Source organism: Pygocentrus nattereri, chromosome 20 (genome assembly GCF_015220715.1).
Source record: "Pygocentrus nattereri isolate fPygNat1 chromosome 20, fPygNat1.pri, whole genome shotgun sequence".
Lineage (NCBI taxonomy): Eukaryota > Metazoa > Chordata > Actinopteri > Characiformes > Serrasalmidae > Pygocentrus > Pygocentrus nattereri.
The window spans coordinates 23733826-23756032 of NC_051230.1; the positions used below are offsets into that span (position 1 = coordinate 23733826).

General features: G+C 40.2%; 1 protein-coding gene across 1 annotated transcript; it reads right to left on the minus strand.

Moving 5' to 3' along the window:
* Nucleotides 1-856: 856 nt before the first annotated feature.
* psat1 (phosphoserine aminotransferase 1) lies at nucleotides 857-18434 on the minus strand. The gene is made up of 9 exons (XM_017686838.2): nucleotides 18235-18434; nucleotides 9243-9303; nucleotides 9098-9167; nucleotides 8793-8998; nucleotides 7859-8031; nucleotides 6654-6823; nucleotides 5338-5466; nucleotides 4706-4843; nucleotides 857-1397 (listed from the first exon to the last, which is right to left on the minus strand). Exons 1-9 carry the CDS (start codon nucleotides 18289-18291, stop codon nucleotides 1277-1279), a joined length of 1125 nt encoding a protein of 374 aa, XP_017542327.2. The 5' UTR covers nucleotides 18292-18434; the 3' UTR covers nucleotides 857-1276.
* Between the last annotated feature and the right edge of the window lie 3773 nt (nucleotides 18435-22207).

A 22207-nucleotide genomic window follows, 5' to 3' on the forward strand; every position in this document is an offset into this window, starting at 1 on the left:
TGTCAAAAGCAATGGAGCAGCATATTAACAATATTAATATGAAGATGTTGATAGCCCAAGTACATGAGCTGCTTCGCATTTGAAAACAATGGACAATTGGATATTGATGCATTTTTCAGTATTTTCCAAACCTAGAAAAAGCTAATATAGTTATGATTTCTTGTGCTAATTGTCAAGTACAGACAAGTTTTTGTCAATGTATTGATTCCACCACGAAGAGCAAGTCTAAAGCCAGACATCAGGGTAATAAATCAATTCCATTTCCAGTGTACACACCCCCTTAGCTACTGAACCAAATACATCATGGACCACTTTCACAGACACGCATTAAGGATAGTCTTTGATTAGATGGAACATCGGTGGTGTTCCACAATATAAAATCCCAATTAGTCCAACATCAGATTTAATGTGGGTCTGAGAAACCAGCCCCAACATGTCAAAAGTTTGTAGACCTGCTAAACCTCCTTTCTTCTGAAATCACGGGTATTATTAGTGAGTTGGTCACTCCTTTGCTGCAGTAACAGTCTCTATTCTGGGTAAGCTTTACAATAGAGGTTGGATTAGTGCTGTGAGGATTTACTTGCATTCAGCCATACGTCTTGGTTAGATCTGGTACTCCAGCTCATCCCAAATGTACTGGATGGAGCTCCGTCACTCCAGAGAACACAGTTTTAAAGTGTGGTGCTGAGGGGCTTTACCTCTCCAGCTAAAACGGCATTGGGCATGGTGACCTTATTTTCACGGGTGGCTGCTCCAGAGCATCCTATTCTACTGTATTACCAGTTCTCTTCCAAGGCATGTTCATGCCACCAGGTGGCTCACTCTAAGCTGTGCAGGGAATAACTCAAAACCTTGGCAAGAGGTTCATCAGCCACTTTAATGTCTATTTTTTTAAAACCTTCGTACTGTGTTTACATCTACTGAAACTATACTGTACAAATGCCTTTGTAAAACGACAGATACATATAGACTTACATACACGTTCATATACATATGCTAAGGCACATTATAATTAATAGTGGAAAAAAAGAGAAATATTAGTTTTCTAACTTAGACACAGGTTAAAGACAGTGTGTGAGTGACAACTTATTCCGAACACCGTGTCTGACATGGTAGTGTTGTTCAATGACAACATGGTCAAACAATATCAGCTCCCACAGGAAAACCTTAGTGTTTGAGGAAGATTACATATGTATATGTACTTCTAATAACATTAGCAGCTGCAAACATGAAAGCTGTTATTAGTGGTTGAGTCAACTTGTAAACATGACTTTGTCTAGTTCTTCAGTTCACTGGGCTGATGCTCCTTTAGGAACTCCTTCATATAGGCAGCAAGAACTTCAGTGTCTTCTAAAGTTACTGCGTTGTACAGAGAAGCTCGTATCCCACCAACAGATCTGTCAAAAAAAGATCACACCAGTTGGATGTTTATCAGTGATTATTAGCAATAGCGTCAGATTGTTATGCTGGGGCATGTAGGGCTTGTTTACACATACAGAGTGATCAATGGAGAGTAGAGAGTGCGTAGTGATGCTGATTAAATAGAGATTTGGATAACAGCTGGCATCTTCCAAAGTTTCAGCATGCTGTGTTAATAGTTAACATTACCACCACTGAAATGTCCATGTTCCACATCTTTGTTTTGTCTCACCCTGAAGTTCACCAACACTCTCCGAGTGAGCTTTATGTACCAAAATAATACATTTTATACAACCAATTTCCCACCTCTTTTAGGCTTTGTTCCTGCACATAAACAACAAATAATGGTCAAAAGCAGTTTTAGGACACCATCTTTTTTTTATTATTGAATTTGTTAATGTATTATAAAAATTGTGCTTTACCACATTTAAAAGTACATGATATCAATACTCTGGGTCCAAGTTACCAATAGCAAGCCAGAAAATATTAATCTAATCCCCCATTATACTCGATAACAAATCCAAATGAACATGTTCAAACCAGACCATCTTCAAAGCTTTTCCTGGAAAGCCACCATCTAACACACCTGACTCAAAAGATGTCGCTTTAGAAAATCTGAATACATCTTTAGAAATGACCCACTGCCACTTTGTTAGGCTAACTGCAAGACCAAGCAAAATAGACAGAATGACCATGGTAAAGTTGAAAGGTATAAATGACCATAGCAAAAGATAAAAAGATATGTGGACACTTTCATGTGCAGTCTCCAAAAACGCTATGAGGAATAGATCGCATGATTGGTGGACTAGATAAATATAACCAGCAAACTACTCAAATTCAGAACGTTCCTATGCGTGAGGTTTTAGGGAAACTAAAGCTGGCCACCAAACCTGCCAAAGCTCTTAAATCACACACACACACACACACACACACACACACACACACACACACACACACACACACACACACACACACACACAGCTAAAAGTTGGTTTCCTTTTCACAAGGTTCATAGTTCATAGACATAATATACCTTCAGCATGGTCATTTTATACAAACACAACACTAAACCTTCACTTGGAAATGGTTAAATGAGCAGCTAACAAGCAGCACAGCAAAGCTATAATCAGGTGGAGCTGTTGGATCGTTAAGCGTGTCCACACACTTCTATATCTCACATGACACTAATGAGAGGCAAGATTTAATGCAATGCAGCAGGAAATCTCAGTTATTTAGATTTCAGCCTTCATTCCTCATCACTAGTGTAAAAATAAAATCAAGGAAAAACATTCAAATATGCTGGTTTTCACACTTTAGAAAATAGTTTTAAACTCACTATTCCTAAAAAAAAATTAATAAAATAATAATAATAGTGTTTTACTACCATTGCTGGATCAGGTCTGGCTTTGTGGTCTCATAACAACCCACCCACCGCAGTGGGAGCCTGACTGCATCATAGTCATTGCACTACTATGGATCGTCAAATATCTGAGCATTTGGTTACAAAATGCCTGTGAGAAAGATACGGATACATTGTGAACTCTTATGATCATAAATGTACTTCAGTGGTGGAAATAGACAGGACATGATCAGGACCAGCCTCGCTTAGGGCATCCAAAAAACGTCCAGCAAGCCTGCTATGGAGTTTATGAGTTTGCACAATAAGCATCAGTTGTGCAAAGTCATGCACTCTGTGCCTAGAACAAACTCAAAGGAATTAATATGCAACAAAATGAATACATCAAGGACAGAGACACTAATGTTTGTCTGGGCAATGTTTCAGTACTTTTACTCACAATACTGTAGTTTCACCAGGATCAGTTTTAGACAGTAAACTTGCCATTATTGCTGGTTGTGATGACTTTATTAATTAATACAAATGATTAAATGACAATGTTGGAAAGCAATAAACACATGCACTGTATTCAGAGATGGTCCCAGGACTATTTTTGTGCACTTATTGTGACTTTGTTTCTGATTGGTTGCCATATATGTTCTTCTTCTTGTTGTTTTGGCAAGAAGTTCTTGTTTTTGCTCCCTTTAGGGGTCGCCACAGTGGATCATCTGCCTCCATCTTGCCCCATCCATGGCCTCCTCTACTTTCACACCAACCATCTCCATGTCCACCTTCACTACATCCATAAACCTTCTCTGAGGTCTACCTCTTCTCCTTCTGCCCGGCAGCTCCATCTCCAACATTCTTTGACCAATATATCCACTATTCCTCCTCAACACATGTCCAAACCATCTCAACCTGGCCTCTCTGGCTTTATCTCCAAACTGCTCCACCTTCACTGTCCCTCTGATCTGCTCATTTCTAATCTTGTCCATCCTTGTCACTCCCAACGAAATCTCAGCATCTTCATCTCTGCCACCTCCAGCTCAGCCTCCTGTCTTTTAGACAGAGCCACAGTCTCCAAACCACACATCATAGCAGGAAGCACTACTGTCTTGTAAACCTTCCTGTTCACTCTTGCTGCTATCCTTCTGTCACACATCAGCCCTGACATCCGTCTCAACCCACTCCATCCTGCCTGCACCCTCTTCTTCACCTCTTTTCCACACTGTCCATTGCTCTGGATGGTTGACCCATCTTAGCTGCCTTCTTCTTCTGAATACTCTCCTGCACTTCCTCATTCCACCACCAACTTTCCTTGTCTTCTTTCCTCTGACCAGACGAAACACCCAAGACATTCTTGCCAGTTTCTATCACCACCTTAGCTGTAGCGGTTGCCATATATGTTGATTCGTTCAAAAAGCAGTGTGAGATGAAAAGTCGAACAAAATGAAATTTCTGAAGTCTTAAAGCATACCCGAAAATAAATAAACTGCACTCACTCTTTAGATAGGTCAATCTTTGGAAGGGTGCAATGATACACTTGCTTCCTAACAGCCAGGAATAGCACAACGTTTAAATTGAATTTATTTTATGATTTTTTTTTAACCTCATCACCTTCAAACTACCATTACTCTGCTACTGACTGTCTGCAGGAATAACTCAAATCACTTTGGTGTGACTGGGCAGCTAAAGTCAGCCTCCAGCACTTTAGCTGCCCAGTTACCCAAAAGCGATGGGCAGTCAAATTCAGGTTTGTGACATTATAGTCAAAAGATGCAGCTAATGAATGATATGTGGACTCTGGTCGGGGGATGAATCGTATATTTTGAAACCTGTTTTAATAGTACAATAAACTCTTGAAAGGAAAATCCAGTTTTCCATATCAACATGAATTGAATCTGAAGTCAAATGTAAAATAAAATATTTCAGTGCAGTATGTATAAATACCTGTGTCCTTTTAACGAAATCATTCCAAGTTTGGAAGCCTTATCCAGAAACAGCTTCTCCAGGGCTTCATCTCCCTCCCTTTTTCCAACGCGGAATGGAATGTTCATGCGGCTACGGCAATCCACATCAACAGGGCATCTGAGGACAGTATTTTGGGAAAATAAAAAATAAAAAGTGTGCATAAAAAAGTGATAGACATGTTCCACTACCAGCCAAACATAGTTTTAGAGCCAGTGACAAGAAGCTAATGGCCATTAGCCAAGTACACAACAAGTAACATGTCATTTCAAGGAATTGGGTAATGATATTGCACTTCCTGGATTTTTATTAAGGCGAATGCAAATACCAATTATTAGTAAACATGAAGGCCAAAAACCAACCTGTGGAGCCAATATTAATTTGCCTTAAATGTAGTTTGTAGTGTGAAATGATGTTAATTAAAATACTAACCCTAAATATTTGAACATATAAACACAAGTACATGTAGCTTCCCTACAGTATAAAGATTTGGGAATGATGATTTAAAAGGGTAAGAATGCAGAGAAACTTTTGGACGTCCTACTTCATCCTATAAAACGGAAAATAACATTTGCGACAAAAAAAGGTGCACTTAAATGAAGTTATTTACTAACGAGTAAAATCCATTGGAGCTGCTGATGACATCATAAATCAAAGATGACTTCTTCTGACTCAGGTTCTCCATGGCTTCTGTGCCTCCATTATTCTTGATCCATTCCAGAACCAGCTTCATGATGTAGATGCTGTTAAAAATAACCAAAAAACACAGAAGAAACAAGAAGGGAGAAAAAAAAAAGAAAAGACAGCCATATCAGCACAGCTGTTATCAAGAGCCCCATCCTTATTTCATGTTTATGAGGTGGAACTACCAACTTCAGGTTTTCATTAAGCTACAGTCAACCCATTTGCAAAAGCTAGAGCTGGGTCCATGAATATAATAACAACCCAAAAAAAAAAAAAAAAAAAAAACAACTGCTGTCTCCAGAGGTGACATTTACAGCAAATACCAAACATGATCAGCGTAACACAGAAGACATAACAGGAATAGTCATAGTATTTTGTGAAATAAAGGTCAAAATTTGGGAAGGGAGTGCAAATCCCAGAAAAAAACAAAGAAATAAATTCAAACACTGATGTGAATTCGTTTTTAAAAAGGTTTACAGGAATTAGCCACTTCATTACGTACACCTCCTTGTATCTACACTCATTACCGCTTTTTATCAGCTCCACTTATCATACATATGCCCTTTTATAGTTCTACAATTACAGACTGTAGTCCAACTATATTTCTGCATACCCATACAGATCAGGTATTATTTGAGTGGTGGATCATTCTCAGCAAAGACGTGACACTGACATGATGGTGTGTTAGTGTTTTGCACTGATGCATGTTGATCAGACATAGCAGTGCTACCTATTTGGTAAGTACAGCTGATAAAATGGACAATGACTGTGGAAATAGGGAGGTGTATGTAATAAAGTGGCCATTCAGTATACATCAATGTAATAATATTTTTTTATTATTCACTTGTACAAGTGATAGGAACAAAAACGGGTCCAACCAGTTTTACATTTATTTTGACTTAGAAAATTCTACCTGATTGTGAAAATGGAGAGCATGTCGCATTTAATGTCATTTACAGAATTTCTTGTCCATTTATATCTGTTTATAACAGTATTTCTTTTGGTTGTGAAGGTGCAAATACTAGGCGACTAAGCAGAGAGAGGCTATAACACACATAGCTATACTTAAAACGTCACATTTCACCCCAGCTTAGTTGCACATCGCTCTCATCATCCATATATTTCATTCAAGATCACGTTCACCTACACCTCAAACTCTGAGGTGGGAATTCATTTTTGATTTGTCAAATTGGAAGTAGTAAACTGGGCAAAAGGTCATGTGGTGTATGCTCAGTTTGAGATTTACCTGAAGCAAGGGGGCGTGTTGTAGAGGGAGTTATTTCCAGCTTGCACTTGGTAATCCAGTACAATAGGGCACTCCTTCAGGGCTTTACCCAACAGATCCTCCCTCACGATGACAACAGTGACTCCAGCACATCCTATGTTCTTCTGTGCGCCTGCAAATATGAGCCCAAACTTGGAGGACAGACAAATAAACCAATCAAAAAAAAAAAGTACATGAACAGTGGAACATTAACATTACAACAGTAATGTCACAACAAATTAATAATCTATAACAGTTTCCAAAAAAGTTGGGATGCTGTGCAAAACATACATAAAAGTATACAAAGATGTGCAGATCATTTAAAACCTATATTTAATTGAAAGCAGTACAAAGACAGCATCAAAATGTTGAAACTGAATTATTATTTATTTACTTTTTTAAACAGTTGCTTGCTGTGAATTTGTTGCCAGCAACACGTTTACAAAAAGTTGGGACAGAGGCATGTTTACTACTGTGATTATCACCTGTTTTTCTTTTTTTTTTTTTTTTTAACAACACTAAGTGTTTGGGTACCGAGGAGAACAATTGCTGCAGTTATGAAAAGAGAAATGTTTTCCTGCTCTTGTTTGATACAGGATTTCAGCTTCTCAACAGTTCTGGGTCTCCTTTGTTGTATCTTTTGTTTCATAATGTGCCAAATGTTTTTAATCGGTGACAGATCTGGACTGCAGGCAAGACAGTTTAGCACTCAAACTGTTTTATTATGGAGCCATGACATGTGGAGAATGTGGTTTGGCATTGCCTTGCTGAAATACTCAAGGCCTTCCCTGAAAAAGATGTCATCTGGATAGCAGCATACGTTGCTCCAAAATCTGCATATTACGCTCAGCTTTAATGGTGCCTGCATAGACATAAAAGCCACTGGTGCCATGTTCACTAATGCCCCTCGGATTCTCTGAATCTTTTAATGTTATTATACTCAATACATAAAATTCCCAAATTCTTTGCCCCAATATAAAAAAAGCATATCTTTTTCAAAAAACAAACTTTTCACTTTAGCATATGTTGTCTTTGCACCATTTTAAACGAAATGTGATTTGCATATCACTGCATTCCGTTTTTATTTCCATTTTGCAGAGTCCCAACTTTTTCTGGAAACAGTGTTGCAAACAAGAGAACAATAAAATGAGAGAATTATACTGAAGTTTTGGAATGTAAATGCCAACCTTTGAAACATCCACTGGGCGGGACAGGAAATTTGACGACATGTCGCTGACAAGAACTGCTTCCTTGGTATCCGGAATAAAGTTAAACTCGACACCATGGACTGTTTCATTGCAGCAGTAGTAAACATAGGATGCTGAAGGATTCAGTGACCAACTGCTTTTATCTGGGATATCTGAAAGGAGGAGAAGTGTTCATTCTTATTTCTGAGGTCAAAAAGTCTTGACCTGTTTTCTTTGGGGGGGGCCAACATATTATGCAGAAATACAGATGGACTACAGTCTGTAATTGCAGAACTACAAAATGCACCTATATGGTAAATGGAGCTGATAAAATGAACAAGGAGGTGTACTTAAAGAAGTGGCCAGTCTGGGTGCATCTATAACAGATGGAACAGCTTTCCATGTGAAGAGTAGCTTTAGGTCTCTGCATCTGAGACAACTGAAGACTGTACTGTTAATCTGTAATAGCTAATACCAAATTTCATCAAATAATGTAACTGACCACATAGAAGCTATTTAATTAATTTCTGCTTTATCATTACAAGAGAAAGACAAAAAGCAGCCAAACTCGGACTGCCAAGTAACATGTGCTTGTGTTGGTACAGTTTTCATAGCAATGCAGAATATTTACTACTAAGAGCCTCTTTTAGAAAAAGACCTTTTAAAGTTATCAAACATACTGAATAGTTCTAGATGTCATCAAGCTCTACATTACCTAATCAGCTGACTGTCATACAAAGGGCTGAGTTCTCTCTAATCTTCACTCAACACACCCTAACCTAATCTGCCCTAGTGCTGCATGTGCAAAGACGGTTTCCATAATAATGTACCTGATGGAAAATGCTCCTTTGATGCAGGGTGAATTCAAAAGCTCATTAACAACAGCACCCTCTAGTGTTCAAGAAGATAAGCTGAACGCTTCTTTGTGACTTACTGGTGTATTTGTCCAGTTTTGCATGAACCACATTCACTTTGCCATACTTCTCTGCCTCTTTGGCAGCCTTTGCAGACCAAGCTCCAGTCACGACATAATCCGCACATCTGTCCTCCTTCAGACCAATCAGATTCAGAGGAACAGCGCTGAACTGCCCTGTTCCACCGCCTTGAAGAAACAATACCTTGTAGTTTTCAGGTATGTTTCTGTAAAAGAACAAGAACAAAAACAAACAGATGTTAGCACAATTATTTTGTGATCAGTGGTGTAAACTGTACTCAATTATACGACTCAAAAAAACTCACAGAAGTTCACGGAGAAGATTTTCTGTGGTGTTTACAATCTTGCTGAAATCTGCTGACCTGTGGCTCATTTCTAGAAATAAAAAGAATCATTAATATCAGTACTTACCTATTAGCCAAGCAATTTCATGTCAAAATGGCTTCTTACCAAGAACACTAATTCCAATGCCACTGTAATCCAACAGCTCATTCTGTGCTTGGAGTAAAACCTGATGGGAAAAAAGGAACATTGTTTACTGTATCCACTGCCTAAAGGGTTGAGTTCAGGTGTTTCAGCCACACCCAGTGCTAACAGGTGTATAAAATGAATCAAACTTCACTTCACAATCCTGTTGTGATGGACAAATTTGGGTCTGATGGAAGAACGTTAGCTAAAAGGGGAACGTTAGCTAAAGGAATACACAGTTCCAACAGTAAGGTTTGGTGGAGGAGGAATAATGATCAGGAGTGTGTTTCAGAATTTGGGTTTGGCCCCTTGAGTTCCAATAAATTGTAAGGTTAAAGCTACAAGATAGAAAGACACTATGGGGAAGGCCTTTTCCTGTTCCAGCATAATAGTGACCCTGTGTAAAAAGACACCGTTTAACAAGAACGGTGCAGAAGAACTCAAGTGGCCTTCACAGAGAAGGAGCTCAACCACACAGAACATCTTTGGGATGAAAGTTGCTTGTTTGACTGAATTGACATACACTCACTGGCCATTTTATTAGGTACATTGATAGTAAAAGGTTGGACCCCCTTTTGCCTTCAGAACTGCCTTAATTCTTCATTTCATAATTTCAACAAGGTGTTGAAACATTCCTCAGATTTTGCTTGGTTAGTTGAGTTACTGTTGCCTTTCTATCATCTCGAACCAGTATGCCCACTCTCCTCTGACCTCTCACATCAACAAGGCATTTTCGTCCACACAACTGCCGCTCACTGGATATTTTCTCTTTTTCGGATCGTTCTCTGTAAACACTAGAGATGGTTGTGTGTGAAAATCCCAGTAGATCAGCAGTTTCTGAAATACTCAGACCAGCCCGTCTGGCACCAACAACCATGCCACGTTCAAAAGCCCTCCGAAACAGAGGGAGGCAGAAACAGCTGCAAAAAGTGGGCCCCCAACTCCAATAGTCAGGCATCTACATACTTTTGGGCATATAGCATTCTTCACAACAATACAAAAAAGTGTGGCCCAATTAGGGTTTACAAAGAAACTCTTCAGCCTTTCAGGACGCCAGCCAAGTTGCATGACAACAACCAAAAAGTGCTTCTCTCAGCAGGGATTCAAAATCTTGCCGAGAAAAGAAATGAATGGTGCACCAAAAAAAAAAACAAAAAAAACACAGCTCTGCCAGAAATCCTGAACTAGAGGAGTGTCTTTCAATCAAAAGCACAAAGCACACTGCACAGAAGGCTATGTTCACATTACCAGACTGAAAAGACACAAATCCAGTCTTTTGCCTTAATGTGACCAAGGCTATAATTAAAATTTCATCCATGAATATTTTACAAATGACCAGCAACAATATTCGACAAAAATAAAGAAATCTAAGAAAAATGTTTCACCTAAATGATTCAATGAAAAATAGTCATATAGTACTACATATGTACATACTACATAATAATTGGAAAGCATCTCTGGTAAACAATGTTGTGATAACAAGTACCTTAAAATGCTATTCCATGACCTCCTGGCCAATCTGCCAAACAATGACCAGGTTCTGAAACTTATAATGAAACAAATAATGTGAAAAAAATTAAAAAATTAAAAAACAAAATAATAATAATAATAATAATAATAATAATAATAATAATAATATGCATACAATGTCAAAATGTGCTTAAATAATTTAGCTGTCTAATGCAGTCTACTTTTAGATGCCCACCAACTAAAAAAATGGTTCATTTTAAAGTTTAGCAGGAAAAGAAAAAGAAATCAGATAGGTACTGGTATTAACTATTCCTCAAGGATTCAATATCCATACTGGGAAAAACAAGTAGCATCATGCTAACTGTATCCAAATACAAATACTTTGTGTATACCAATGCATTATGTAGACGTACACTTTTGGTTGGACAAGAAACACCAGGAGTTAGACGAGTTGAGGCGACGGGCTACAACAGGAGAAGATCACGTCGGGTTCCGCTTCTCTCAGGAAGGAACTGAAAGCTGAGGCTGCAATGGGCAACAAAACTGGACTGGTTTGATGAACCTTGATTTCTGCTGAGGCCCACAGACAGCATGAACCCATGGACCTGCCTTGTGTCAACAGTCCAGGCTGATGAAGGTGGTGTGAAGGTGTGGGGAATGTTTTCTTGGCACACTTTGGGCCTGTTAATACAAACGAATCTTGACTTGCTCTTGAATTCATCGTCACAATTTACCATCATCTAATGGCTACTTACATCATGAAAATGCACACTGTCACAGTATAACTTGTCTCAAATTGGTTTCAGGAACAGGGCAATGATTTTAGTGTTCATCAGAGGTCTTCAGTCCCTAGATCTGAATCCAGTAGAACACATTTGGGATGCAGTAGAACAGGGGATTCACAGCATGAAAGTGCATCTGAAAAATCTGCAGGAATTGCATGATACAATCATGTCAACATTGACCAAAGTCTCAAAGGAATCTACTCAGTACAAGTAGTGTACCTAATAAAATGATCAGAGTGTATAATAAAATGTGACCAAGGAATTAACAAAAGTATACACAAACACACACACACAGCCAAAAGTATTCGTTTGTCTGCCTTCACATGCATTTGAACTTTAGTGACATCTCATTCTTAATCCATGGGGTTTAATATGATGTCAACACACCCTTATCAGCTATAACAGCTTCAACTCCTCGGGGAAAGCTTTCCACAAGGGTTAGGAGTGTGTTTCTGGGAATTTTTGACCATTCTTCCAGAAGCACATTTGTGAGGTCAGACCCCGATGTTGGATGAGAAGGAAGACTCATCCATCAGATTGCCAGATAGAGAAGCGTGATTCATCACTCCAGAGAACACGTCTCCACTGCTCTAGAGTCCAGTACCGGTGCTTTATACCACTGCATTCAACGCTTTGCATTGCGCTTGGTGATGTAAGGCTTGGATGCAGCTGCTCAGCCATGGAAACCCATTCCAGGAAGCTCTTTACGCTGTTCTTGAGCTAATCTGAAGGCTACATGAAGTCTGGAGGGTCTGTAGCGACTGACTCTGCAGGAAGTTGTTGACCTCAGCATCCGCTGACCCTGCTCTGTCATTTTACGTGGCCTACCACTTCGTTCGGCCGAGTTGCTGTCGTTCCCAATCACTTCCACTTTGTTATAATACCACCGACAGTTTACTGTGGAATATTTAGTAGTGAGGAAATTTCACAACTGGACTTGTTGCACAGGTGGCATCCTATCACAGAACCACACTGGAATTCACTGAGAGCGACCCATTCTTTCACTGTTTGTAGAAGCACTCTAGCAAGCCTAGGTGCTTGATTTTATACACCTGTTGACATGGAAGTGACTGGAACACCTGAATTCAATGATTTGGGTGGGTAAATGAAAATTTTTGGCAATATAGTGTATATAAGTATCCTGGGTAATGGGAAGCTGAAGAACCACATTTCATTCCAAGGTATACAAGTTATACCTGAGTGACGATAAAATGCCCCTTGATACAATTTACAAGAGTAAGTCATTAAAACACATATATAGTGGTATCACAGCAAATAGGATTTTCAGACATGTTCCCTCCAAACTGCAAAGGCCCAAGCATTCATACTGCTTTGAAAAAGGTTGCCAAAGTCTGTGAGAGTTGACCTTTCAATCCACCTGCCACACTGCACTTAAAGCGTTACCTGGTTACGTTGTGGACAGTGTCACCTAACGACATCCAACTCCAGTCCAGAATTGTCACTCCAACTGCACACCTCACCACTGTCTCACTATCCTCATACATGTCCTGCACCACCCTAACATACTTTTCAGCTACACCCGACTTCCTCATACAGTAACACAGTTCTTGTCTTGGCACCTTATCATATGCCTTCTCTAGATCCACAAACACACAATGTAGCTCCTTCTGACCTTCTCTCTACTTCTCTACCAACACTCTCAACGCACCACAGGAGGTTGTTGTTTGCCATTGAGTTTAGCTATTTAGTTTCTAGTTAGTTCTATTCAGTTTATTGTATTTGATAATATAAAGATTATACATTTTGTATTTAGTTTAGTTTAATTTGAGCAAAAAAGCAAACAATTAATTTATTTTTTTTTTTTTAATTTTAAATAGAGAATTAGAAATTTTACAGCAAGGTACAGCTGTGAGTACTGACCAGAAGCATTTGTGTCAAGAGGACTGAAATTTCAGCGTGAAAAATTGAGAACAACTCTTATTTGTTTCCATGCTTTTTATTTTTGTTATAAAAATAATACAAAAAATACAAGGAATAAAACAATTCCACACATATTTACAATAGTCTGCAGTGGGGGGCTGCGTGCGTGTGTGAGTGGCAATTCTTTGTGTGCCTAGCATTTCAGCACTCACTCAGCAGTCTGTCGGCACTGCCAGGGTATGTCCCTGGTACATTTGCCACACGTGTATTTGTAGCAGTCGACACATCTCACAGTTGCACAATTGTTCGTGCATCGATGGTTGACCTGACACTTCGCCCTTTTGCCAGGGATGGGTGTGGAAGGTTGTTGCCGAAGCAGTTTCTCCTTGCGTGTCTTCTTCTCACTCACATGAGAGTCACCCAACTTTTTTGCAAGCTCAACCAGGAAGTCCACCCGTCTCTCCTGCACCCCAGTGCATGCCTGATAAAGCACATGTGCATTTAGTGCTGCCATGTCAATCATGTTGTAGAACACGGCGACTGGCCATCTCCGTGTTCCTGTACGCACGCTGTACTCCCGCATTTGGTCCATTACATCCACCCCGCACTTTGTGTTGTTGTATTGTGTGACCGTGTTTGGCTTCCTTTTGGTGGAATCCTCAGTCTCAACCACACTGTGCATGCTGCTGAGAATGTAGACGACCTTCTTCCGTTTGGGTGCATACACTCACTTTGTTTAAGTCGCAAGCCACCCAAAACTTAATACCAAACTTGTCTGGTTTTGTTGCACTGTATTGCAGAAAACAGCAGCGAGTCTTTGACGGGAAAAGCTGTTCATCAATAGTGATGTGTCGACCAGGGTTGTAGGATGCGATGCAGTTGATGACAAATGATCTCCACACATCAGAGATTGCAGCAAACTTATCGGTCTCCGTTCACTCACTGCGTGTGAACATGTCATCAAAGCGTAGGTGTTGCATGATGTCTTGGAAGCGGTTTCGGGCCGTAGTTGCAATGATCCTTGGGTTTGCAAGGTTTGCTGACCAGCTGTCACGTAGTGATGGAACCTTGGTCACCCCCCTCAAGATAATGACTGAAATAAATGCCATTAGTTCTGGGAGATCCATGAACCAATCCACCTGCTCCGTGTGACATGCATGTTGTGTCGTCCATTCTTGAATGCTACAAAGCATGTCAAGAGTGATAAAACAGAGGAAGCTCTGAAGGCGACTCCGGACACTAGCTCTTGGCTCTCCATCTGTAGGGTACGGTTCTATTGGGGTGAAATGGAGACGTTTCCCCACTTGTTTTTCACACCACACTGTACCATCTTTTGCGGTCTCTGTCGGCTCACTCGCCACCCGAGCTCTCTTTTTTGGTAGAGGAGGAGTCTCCTCATCTGCAAGATAAATAATTAAAAAGTAAACATTTTGTTTTGGTTCTAAATAAAAAAGATAGTCAGAAAATGGAAATAGGTAATTTGAGAAATCTAACCTGAAGACAGCTCAGAGTCCGAATACAGTTGAAGGACTATGTCTTCTCCATCTGAGTCACAAGGGTTGGTGCTACTCAGGATCCGTTCCAATGCCTGTTGAGTGGTGAACCTTCTCTGCATTTTGTTTCTTGTGAACAAAATAGGTGAAGCAGTCACCTATTTATCCCCCACAGCACAAAAGGCTGCATGCAAATTTGCTAAGGTGTTAGCAACCTTATGCATGTCCCCTGCACAACAATGCAGCTGGGGGGTGGACAGACACTCAGGAGCAACTTACATTCTTTTGTTTACACCCTTTTGCAAGAGGTTGAGGTGGATCAACACAATTAATTTGTTTTCTTTTTCTAAACTGTCATTTTGAACCCACTTCTTCCACATCTTTTTAAAAAACTTTTGCATATTTCTTGAAACAGATTGTATGTTTTGCAAACTATATGTACATTTGGCAAAATTACCTGTATAATGCAGCACAACATCACAGATCAGCAGCGAAAGGTCACATCTCCCCCCATACACTTTATGTATGCTTCAAACCAAAATGTGTGTTTTATACAAATTGTCAGTTCCCTCAAAATGCCCAAAAAAAGTCTCTTGAGCTGTGTTTCACATGGTGTTTTGAGAATGTCACCTCGGTTTCAAGAAATGAGCCAAACCAATTGAAAAAAAAAGATGAACTTTAATTTAAATCAACTTTAATTTGTTCAAAATGTGCACCACCATGCCACCATGCTCAGGACATGCCCCCTCCTTCTACCTAACCATTAGAGCACTATCAGTCCTCTTTTGGCATGCATAGGCTTGCAGGTAACACACTATTCAACCTACCCCCTATGTTTCTGTATTTTGCTAGCCAGCATGATCAAACAGTTTTCAAATAATATTCATATATACATACACGTAACAATGTAGAGAAAAGAAAGAAGGAAATGGAAGGGAAGAACAGGAGAAGAAAAAGCAGGTGAAGAAAAAGGTCAAATTAAAAAATTAAAAGAATGAATAGACAAAACCTTGTATTTTTTTGTAAAGAAAAAGAAAAGAACGGGGAAAGAATATGTGAGCATAAATTATGTTGAGTAATAAAAAAAACGTATTGGACGACCAAAAGAAAATAAAAAGAAAGGAATGAGAATGAGAAATATTTTTTCATGTTTTTGACTAAGGACTAAGATATGAAGTAAATAGAATTCAAGTATATAAAGTAAGAAATGCATATATGTAAACTGCAGTGTGTCTATTGATGTTGTGAGATTTTTTTTCCTGTGAATAATCTTGCTGCCAATTCCTGTATGTTTCTTGAAACAAGCTCACTCAGGCCTGTCTGTAGAATTTGGGCAGAGGGGGATGAGAGGTGTTTGTGTGTAGGCAGGCTGTGGGTCCCCCTGCAGATTCCTCAGGTAATGGCCACATTTACAAATGAAAGGATGCTAATTGGAGCAATCAGAGTCTTCAGTTTGGACTAAGGGTCTTTTGACCCCCACTTCAGGGGGTAGGTTGAAATCTCTGGGACTTCTAGTGTTAAAGCTGCCCTCACTTCCACCATACTAATTCTCTGCAATTCCTGATCCACTATCTCTCCCCCCGTTGTCCTCCTCTCTCTCTCGTTTTCCTCATTCATTACTTCTTCAAAGTACTCCTTCCATCTACTCAACACTCTCTGTTCACTTACTAGTACATTTCCCTCTCTATCCTTTATCAGCCTAACCTGCTGTACATCCTTTCCAGCTCTATCTCTCTGTTTAGCCAAGCGATACAAGTCCTTTACTCCTTCTTTACTGTCCAGCCTCTCATACAGCTCATCATAGGCCTGAGCCTTTGCCTTTGCCACCATTCTTTTCGCTATGTGACTAGCCTCACAGTACTCCTGCCTACTTCCTTCATCTCTCTGGTTATCCCACTTTTTCTTAGCTGCCTTCTTCTTCTGAATACTCTCCTGGACTTCCTCATTCCACCACCAACTTTCCTTGTCTTCTTTCCTCTGACCAGACGAAACACCCAACACATCCTTGCCAGTTTCTCTCACCACCTTAGCTGTAGTTTCCCAGTCCTCAGGTAGCTCCTCACTGCCCCCAAGGGCCTGTTGCAATTTTTCCCTGAACTGCCTGCAACCATCCTCCTCCTTCAGCTTCCACCATTTAATCTTTGGCTCTGTCTTCACTCTCTTCCTCTTCTTTGTTTCTAATCTCATTCTACAGACAACCACCCTATGCTCCCTTGCTACACTTTCCCTTGGTACCACTTTACAATCTCCAGTCTCCTTTAGGTGGCATCTCCTGCTAAGGATATAATCCACCTGTGTGCACCTCCCTCCACTCTTGTATGTCACCCTTAATTACTATTACTTTTGATGTAAAAAAAAAAAAAAGAAAGAAAAACTAATTCATTTAAATATCCACCCATTCAGCCTACAATATTCACACTGAAGCTTTAAGTCGTGTTATAAATCTTAAACATTTTAAGGGATAAGGAGAGGTTGGAAATGGTCATTTAAAAGAATCTTTGTTTTTAAGACATTGACGAGCACACGGTCATTAATGAGACCAGATAAAAATGTAAGACATGAGTCCTTCAATGTCCTATGACAGTAGGTTTTATAACACTACTACGAATTTTAAACATACTTCTGGTGTCCACATGTGCTGGTTTTCACTGCAGAAATACAAATAACTGACATTGGATAGAAAGTGCCATTACTCTTATCCGCACTCATCTGCCTGTGATCTGCCTGTGATCTGCCTGTGATCTGCAATGGCGAAATCTCCACTTTCTCTGCGGTTTATTCGGCGCTTTGTTTACGATTACGTCACAGCGAGGTGCGAGGCCGACGCGCGAATTAAAGCGCCACCGAATCTTCTTCTAGTCCAGAAAATCAGTTTTACAGTCCAAACAGTCTCAGGCAAAAGTGCACAGGCAGCCCACGGGCAGGTCTTCAAATCTTGCGTACATCAGTGTTGAACGAGCTCCTAAAGCAATAAGAATGAGTGGCTGATGCAACATCATCAATACTCAAAAGCACCACCTGGCACGCAACTTGAAAAACCGAGCTTGTTACCAGCTCCGCTCGCGCTACTGTCAAATCAGAGCTCGCCAGCAAAGCTACTGGGTCAAAGTAAACAACGACAACATTTCTGGAGGTCCGCGTGACCCAGTCGAACGCGGTGTGTAATAAGCGGTACCAAAGAGAGAGAACAAACTGAGACCGAAGTCTTCCTACTCGCCAGCTTCTTGTTCGAATTTGCGAACAAGAAACTGGCACACATGCAGCTGACTGGAGCTCCGGAGAAAAGCAAAGTTCCGGGAATTAACGACAGACGCTAATTATAATGAAAACAAGTGAAGTACTTACGGAGGGTGGAAGCTTTGCCGGCCCGGCACCAAAGTTAATAGTGTTTTTCTTCTCCATGGTGTGCACAATGCTTTCTGAGTGTTGAAGCTGTAAAGTAAAAGTATTTCAGATACTTTAGTTTGCGATGCTCAAGCTCAGTGACCTAACTCCGAGCCAGCCTGCTGAACGCTGCCGCTGCTACTTTCTCTTCGGGGCGCATAATGCATGATTAACGCGTGGTTGCCCCCAACCAAAGCCTGCGTTTTGATTGGCCACTGCCACACGAGTGCTCCTGTTTTGCACTTCTCATTGGCTAACCGTGTTGAGCGGCGAATGCGATTGGCTGAGCTCTTCACGCCACTAGAACGTGATCACGATTCATGTAGAGGCTAGTCTAGCATAAAATACTGATGAAAGCAGTCGTAGGAGAGAATGCTGGGTCAGGAAAACCGCCGGCTGGAAGTGTTTAAATTGGGCGAAAAGAAGAAGCTGCGAAGACGAGAGCAGCCTGGTATCTAAAAAGGAGTCCATGATTTAGGTGTGTTGTAGTTTCGTCCTGTAATACGGAATCTACATTAGCATGGTACCGCGATTAAAGGGCCCATATCGTGGTAAAACGTATTTTACTCTCTTCTTTGAAAGTGACATGCAAGAGTGGAGGGAGGTGCACACAGGTGGATTATATCCTTAGCAAGAGATGCCACCTAAAGGAGATTGGAAATTTTAAAGTGGTACCAGGGGAAAGTGTAGCAAGGGAGCATAGGGTGGTTGTCTAGAATGAGATTACAAAGAAGAGGAAGAGAGTGAAGACAGAGCCAAAGATTAGATGGTGGAAGCTGAAGGAGGAGGATGGTTGCAGGCAGTTCAGGGAAAAATTGCAACAGGCCCTTGGGGGCAGTGAGGAGCTACCTGAGGACTGGGAAACTACAGCTAAGGTGGTGAGAGAAACTGGCAAAAACGTGTTGTGTGTTTCGTCTGGTCAGAGGAAAGAAGACAAGGAAAGTTGGTGGTGGAATGAGGAAGTCCAGGAGAGTATTCAGAAGAAGAAGGCTCAGGAGGCTGAGCTGGAGGTGGCAGAGATGAAGATGCTGAGATGTTGGGAGTGACAAGGCTGGACAAGATTAGAAATGCGCAGATCAGAGGGACAGTGAAGGTGGAGCAGTTTGGAGATAAAGCCAGAGAGGCCAGGTTGAGATGTTTGGACATGTGTTGAGGAGGAATAGTGGATATATTGGTCAAAGAATGTTGGAGATGGAGCTGCCGGGCAGAAGGAGAAGAGGTAGACCTCAGAGAAGGTTTATGGATGTAGTGAAGGTGGACATGGAGATGGTTGGTGTGAAAGTAGAGGAGGCAATGGATAGGGCAAGATGGTGGCAGATGATCCGCTGTGGCGACCCCTAAAGGGAGCAGCCGAAAGAAGAAGAAGACTCTCTTCTTTGAAATACGAGTATGTATGTTGCATACACATTAAAATATTGTATACATTTAAAGTATCAAAACATTCCATTTACTTTCCAGTCCACACTGTCCATAAAGGGTTAATAACAGCCATGTTAACAGTCATGAAATAACAGTCATGAAAACCAACACAGTATCACGAGAGGACACCAGGGTGAAAATAAAATTTGAAGACAGAGCCACTAATTGGGACATGAAATATAAAAGACGATGTGGTATCATACTTGTAGGCAAGCTTTGTACTGAAGGGCCAAAGATTGATGAGAAATATGTTCTTAACCTCAAATTGTAAACTTTGGATTCGAAAATCCTCACAATGAGTAAAGATGAGGTTCACACATGAGCTCTCCGGGCATCCATATTGAGGCTGTCTTCAAGAATAAAATATGACTATGTAAAATTAGATTAGACACAAAAAAGTTAACTTTGGCTCAAATTAAGCCTTATTTTGGAAAAAAAAAGTACAGTTTCTATAGCAGGGACATCCAACCATAACCATAAAGAGCTGGTGTGGCTGCAGCTTTTCATTCCAACAAAGGAGGAGCACACATGATCAGCAGTATGAAGACTGAAACCACCTGATTAAGCAAACGGAGTTGGGTGCGCTCCACCTTGTTTGCAGTGAAAACCTGCAGCAACACAAGCACTTCACTCTCAGAAATAAAGGTAAGAAGGGTACCACCCTTAAGGCAGGGGTACCTGAACCTGGTCCTGGAGATCTACCACCCTGCAGTTTGGCTCCAACCCTAAACAAATACATGTGATCAAGGTAATGAAAGCCTTTAGGGTCATCTGAATATTAGAGCCAGGTGAGTTGGATCTGAACTCTCCAGGGTCGTAGATCTCCAGGACAAGGATTGGCCACCCCTGCCTTCAGCGTACATCTCAGTTCCTTTAGTCAGGGAACATAATTGTACCATAATCCACTGAAATTCCACTAAATCCAGTGAAAGGATGTGTAGCTGTCAAGAAGCCATTACTAAGAAAAAAAGGACCTGCACTGCGCTTGAGCATCAAAACTGGACATCCAAGATGTGGAGTGAGGTGATGATTCTAAATTTGTTATTGGATTATTTAAATCATGAGAAACACAAAATGCAGCCAACTTCTAAGTAAAATTGAAAAATATCCATGCAGATATATTTGAAAAACTAGTCTATGTAAGTCTACTAAAAAGTATGGAAGCAGTAATAAAGGCAGAGTGAACACACAAAAAGATATATATTTAGTTGTTAAAGCTTTCATGTAGTCTTCTATGAAATATGTTTTCCTGATGCTGTAGAAAAGAATACCTTGTATCTCCACTCATTTTATGAGCTCTTTATGACCTACATTATAGGTTCACTATATGATTGTACCGTTGTAGCCCATCTGTTTTCATTCCTGAAATGTCCCCTGAGCCCATTCATCAATGCTCTGTTCCTGACCATAGGAACGTATTTGACCAGGTGTTATTTGGGTAGATTTGTACCCCTGGAACTGTAGCTCATCCAGAGTGAGCTTCCACAGATATCTATGCATTTTTGCCCACTGTTGATAATGAAATAATCACCTACAAGAACATGATATAAGAACGCACCATCTGTACAGTTCACTTATTAACTATTTAATTTCATTTTACATTAACAATAAGATAGCCCAGCCTAGCTGCAGATGTTTAGCTGCTATTTGATGAAGCATGAAAGAAGGACTTTGCCAGCTTCAAAAGTCCAGTACATGTGAAGTTACTTAAATTAGAATCTCATGACTCAAAGGAAATGGCAAGCGGGTTGTCCAGCCTAAAGGGAGCCATTTAGTCAATGTCATTAAAGGGGAATTCCATTGATTACTCACAAATTCGGATTAATTCAGAGTAGTTTATTGTGAAATGCATTGTTTTAGCGAAACTTAGCAAATAAGAGTTGTTGACAGTGTTGCTGATAGGAACCAGATGTCTGAAGTGCTGTGGTACAGATACTTTGCATGACATCTGAGGGTTTGTTTTACAATAGTTTCAGATCGAAGACAAAAGATTTGGGCCTAAAACATCTTATTGTCTTAATCTATTCATGGCAAAGAGTTACATGCAATGTGTTAAGGCAAAGTAGTACCCTTCAGATCTAGCACTATTGTACCATTATCAAAAAAGGGCAAAGCAAATTTATTTATATAGCATGCCATTCACAAAGGCACTTCAATGCGTTTTACATAAATAAAAGCAAAGGGAACATCAAACGTAAGTTTTAAAGTTTTATAGTTTAAGAAAAAAGATAACCTTTAATTTTATTACATTCATCCAGTTGTTAGTTTATCCAGATGTTAAACAGCCAATCATGTCGTTCTTTGGTAATTGTTAGCAGCACAAGGCGTCTAAGTGTCTTACAGACATTTGAGTAGTTTGTAACTTTTCACTCGCACTGCACAGTCGTGTGTTTTACACATTTATTCATGTGTGTTTTGAGTCTAAATACAGGGAAACGCATCACTACTATGGCTTGTGTAATCGACTATATGATACAGATTAAAATGAGTTTAAAACCAACACGCTGTTACTTTG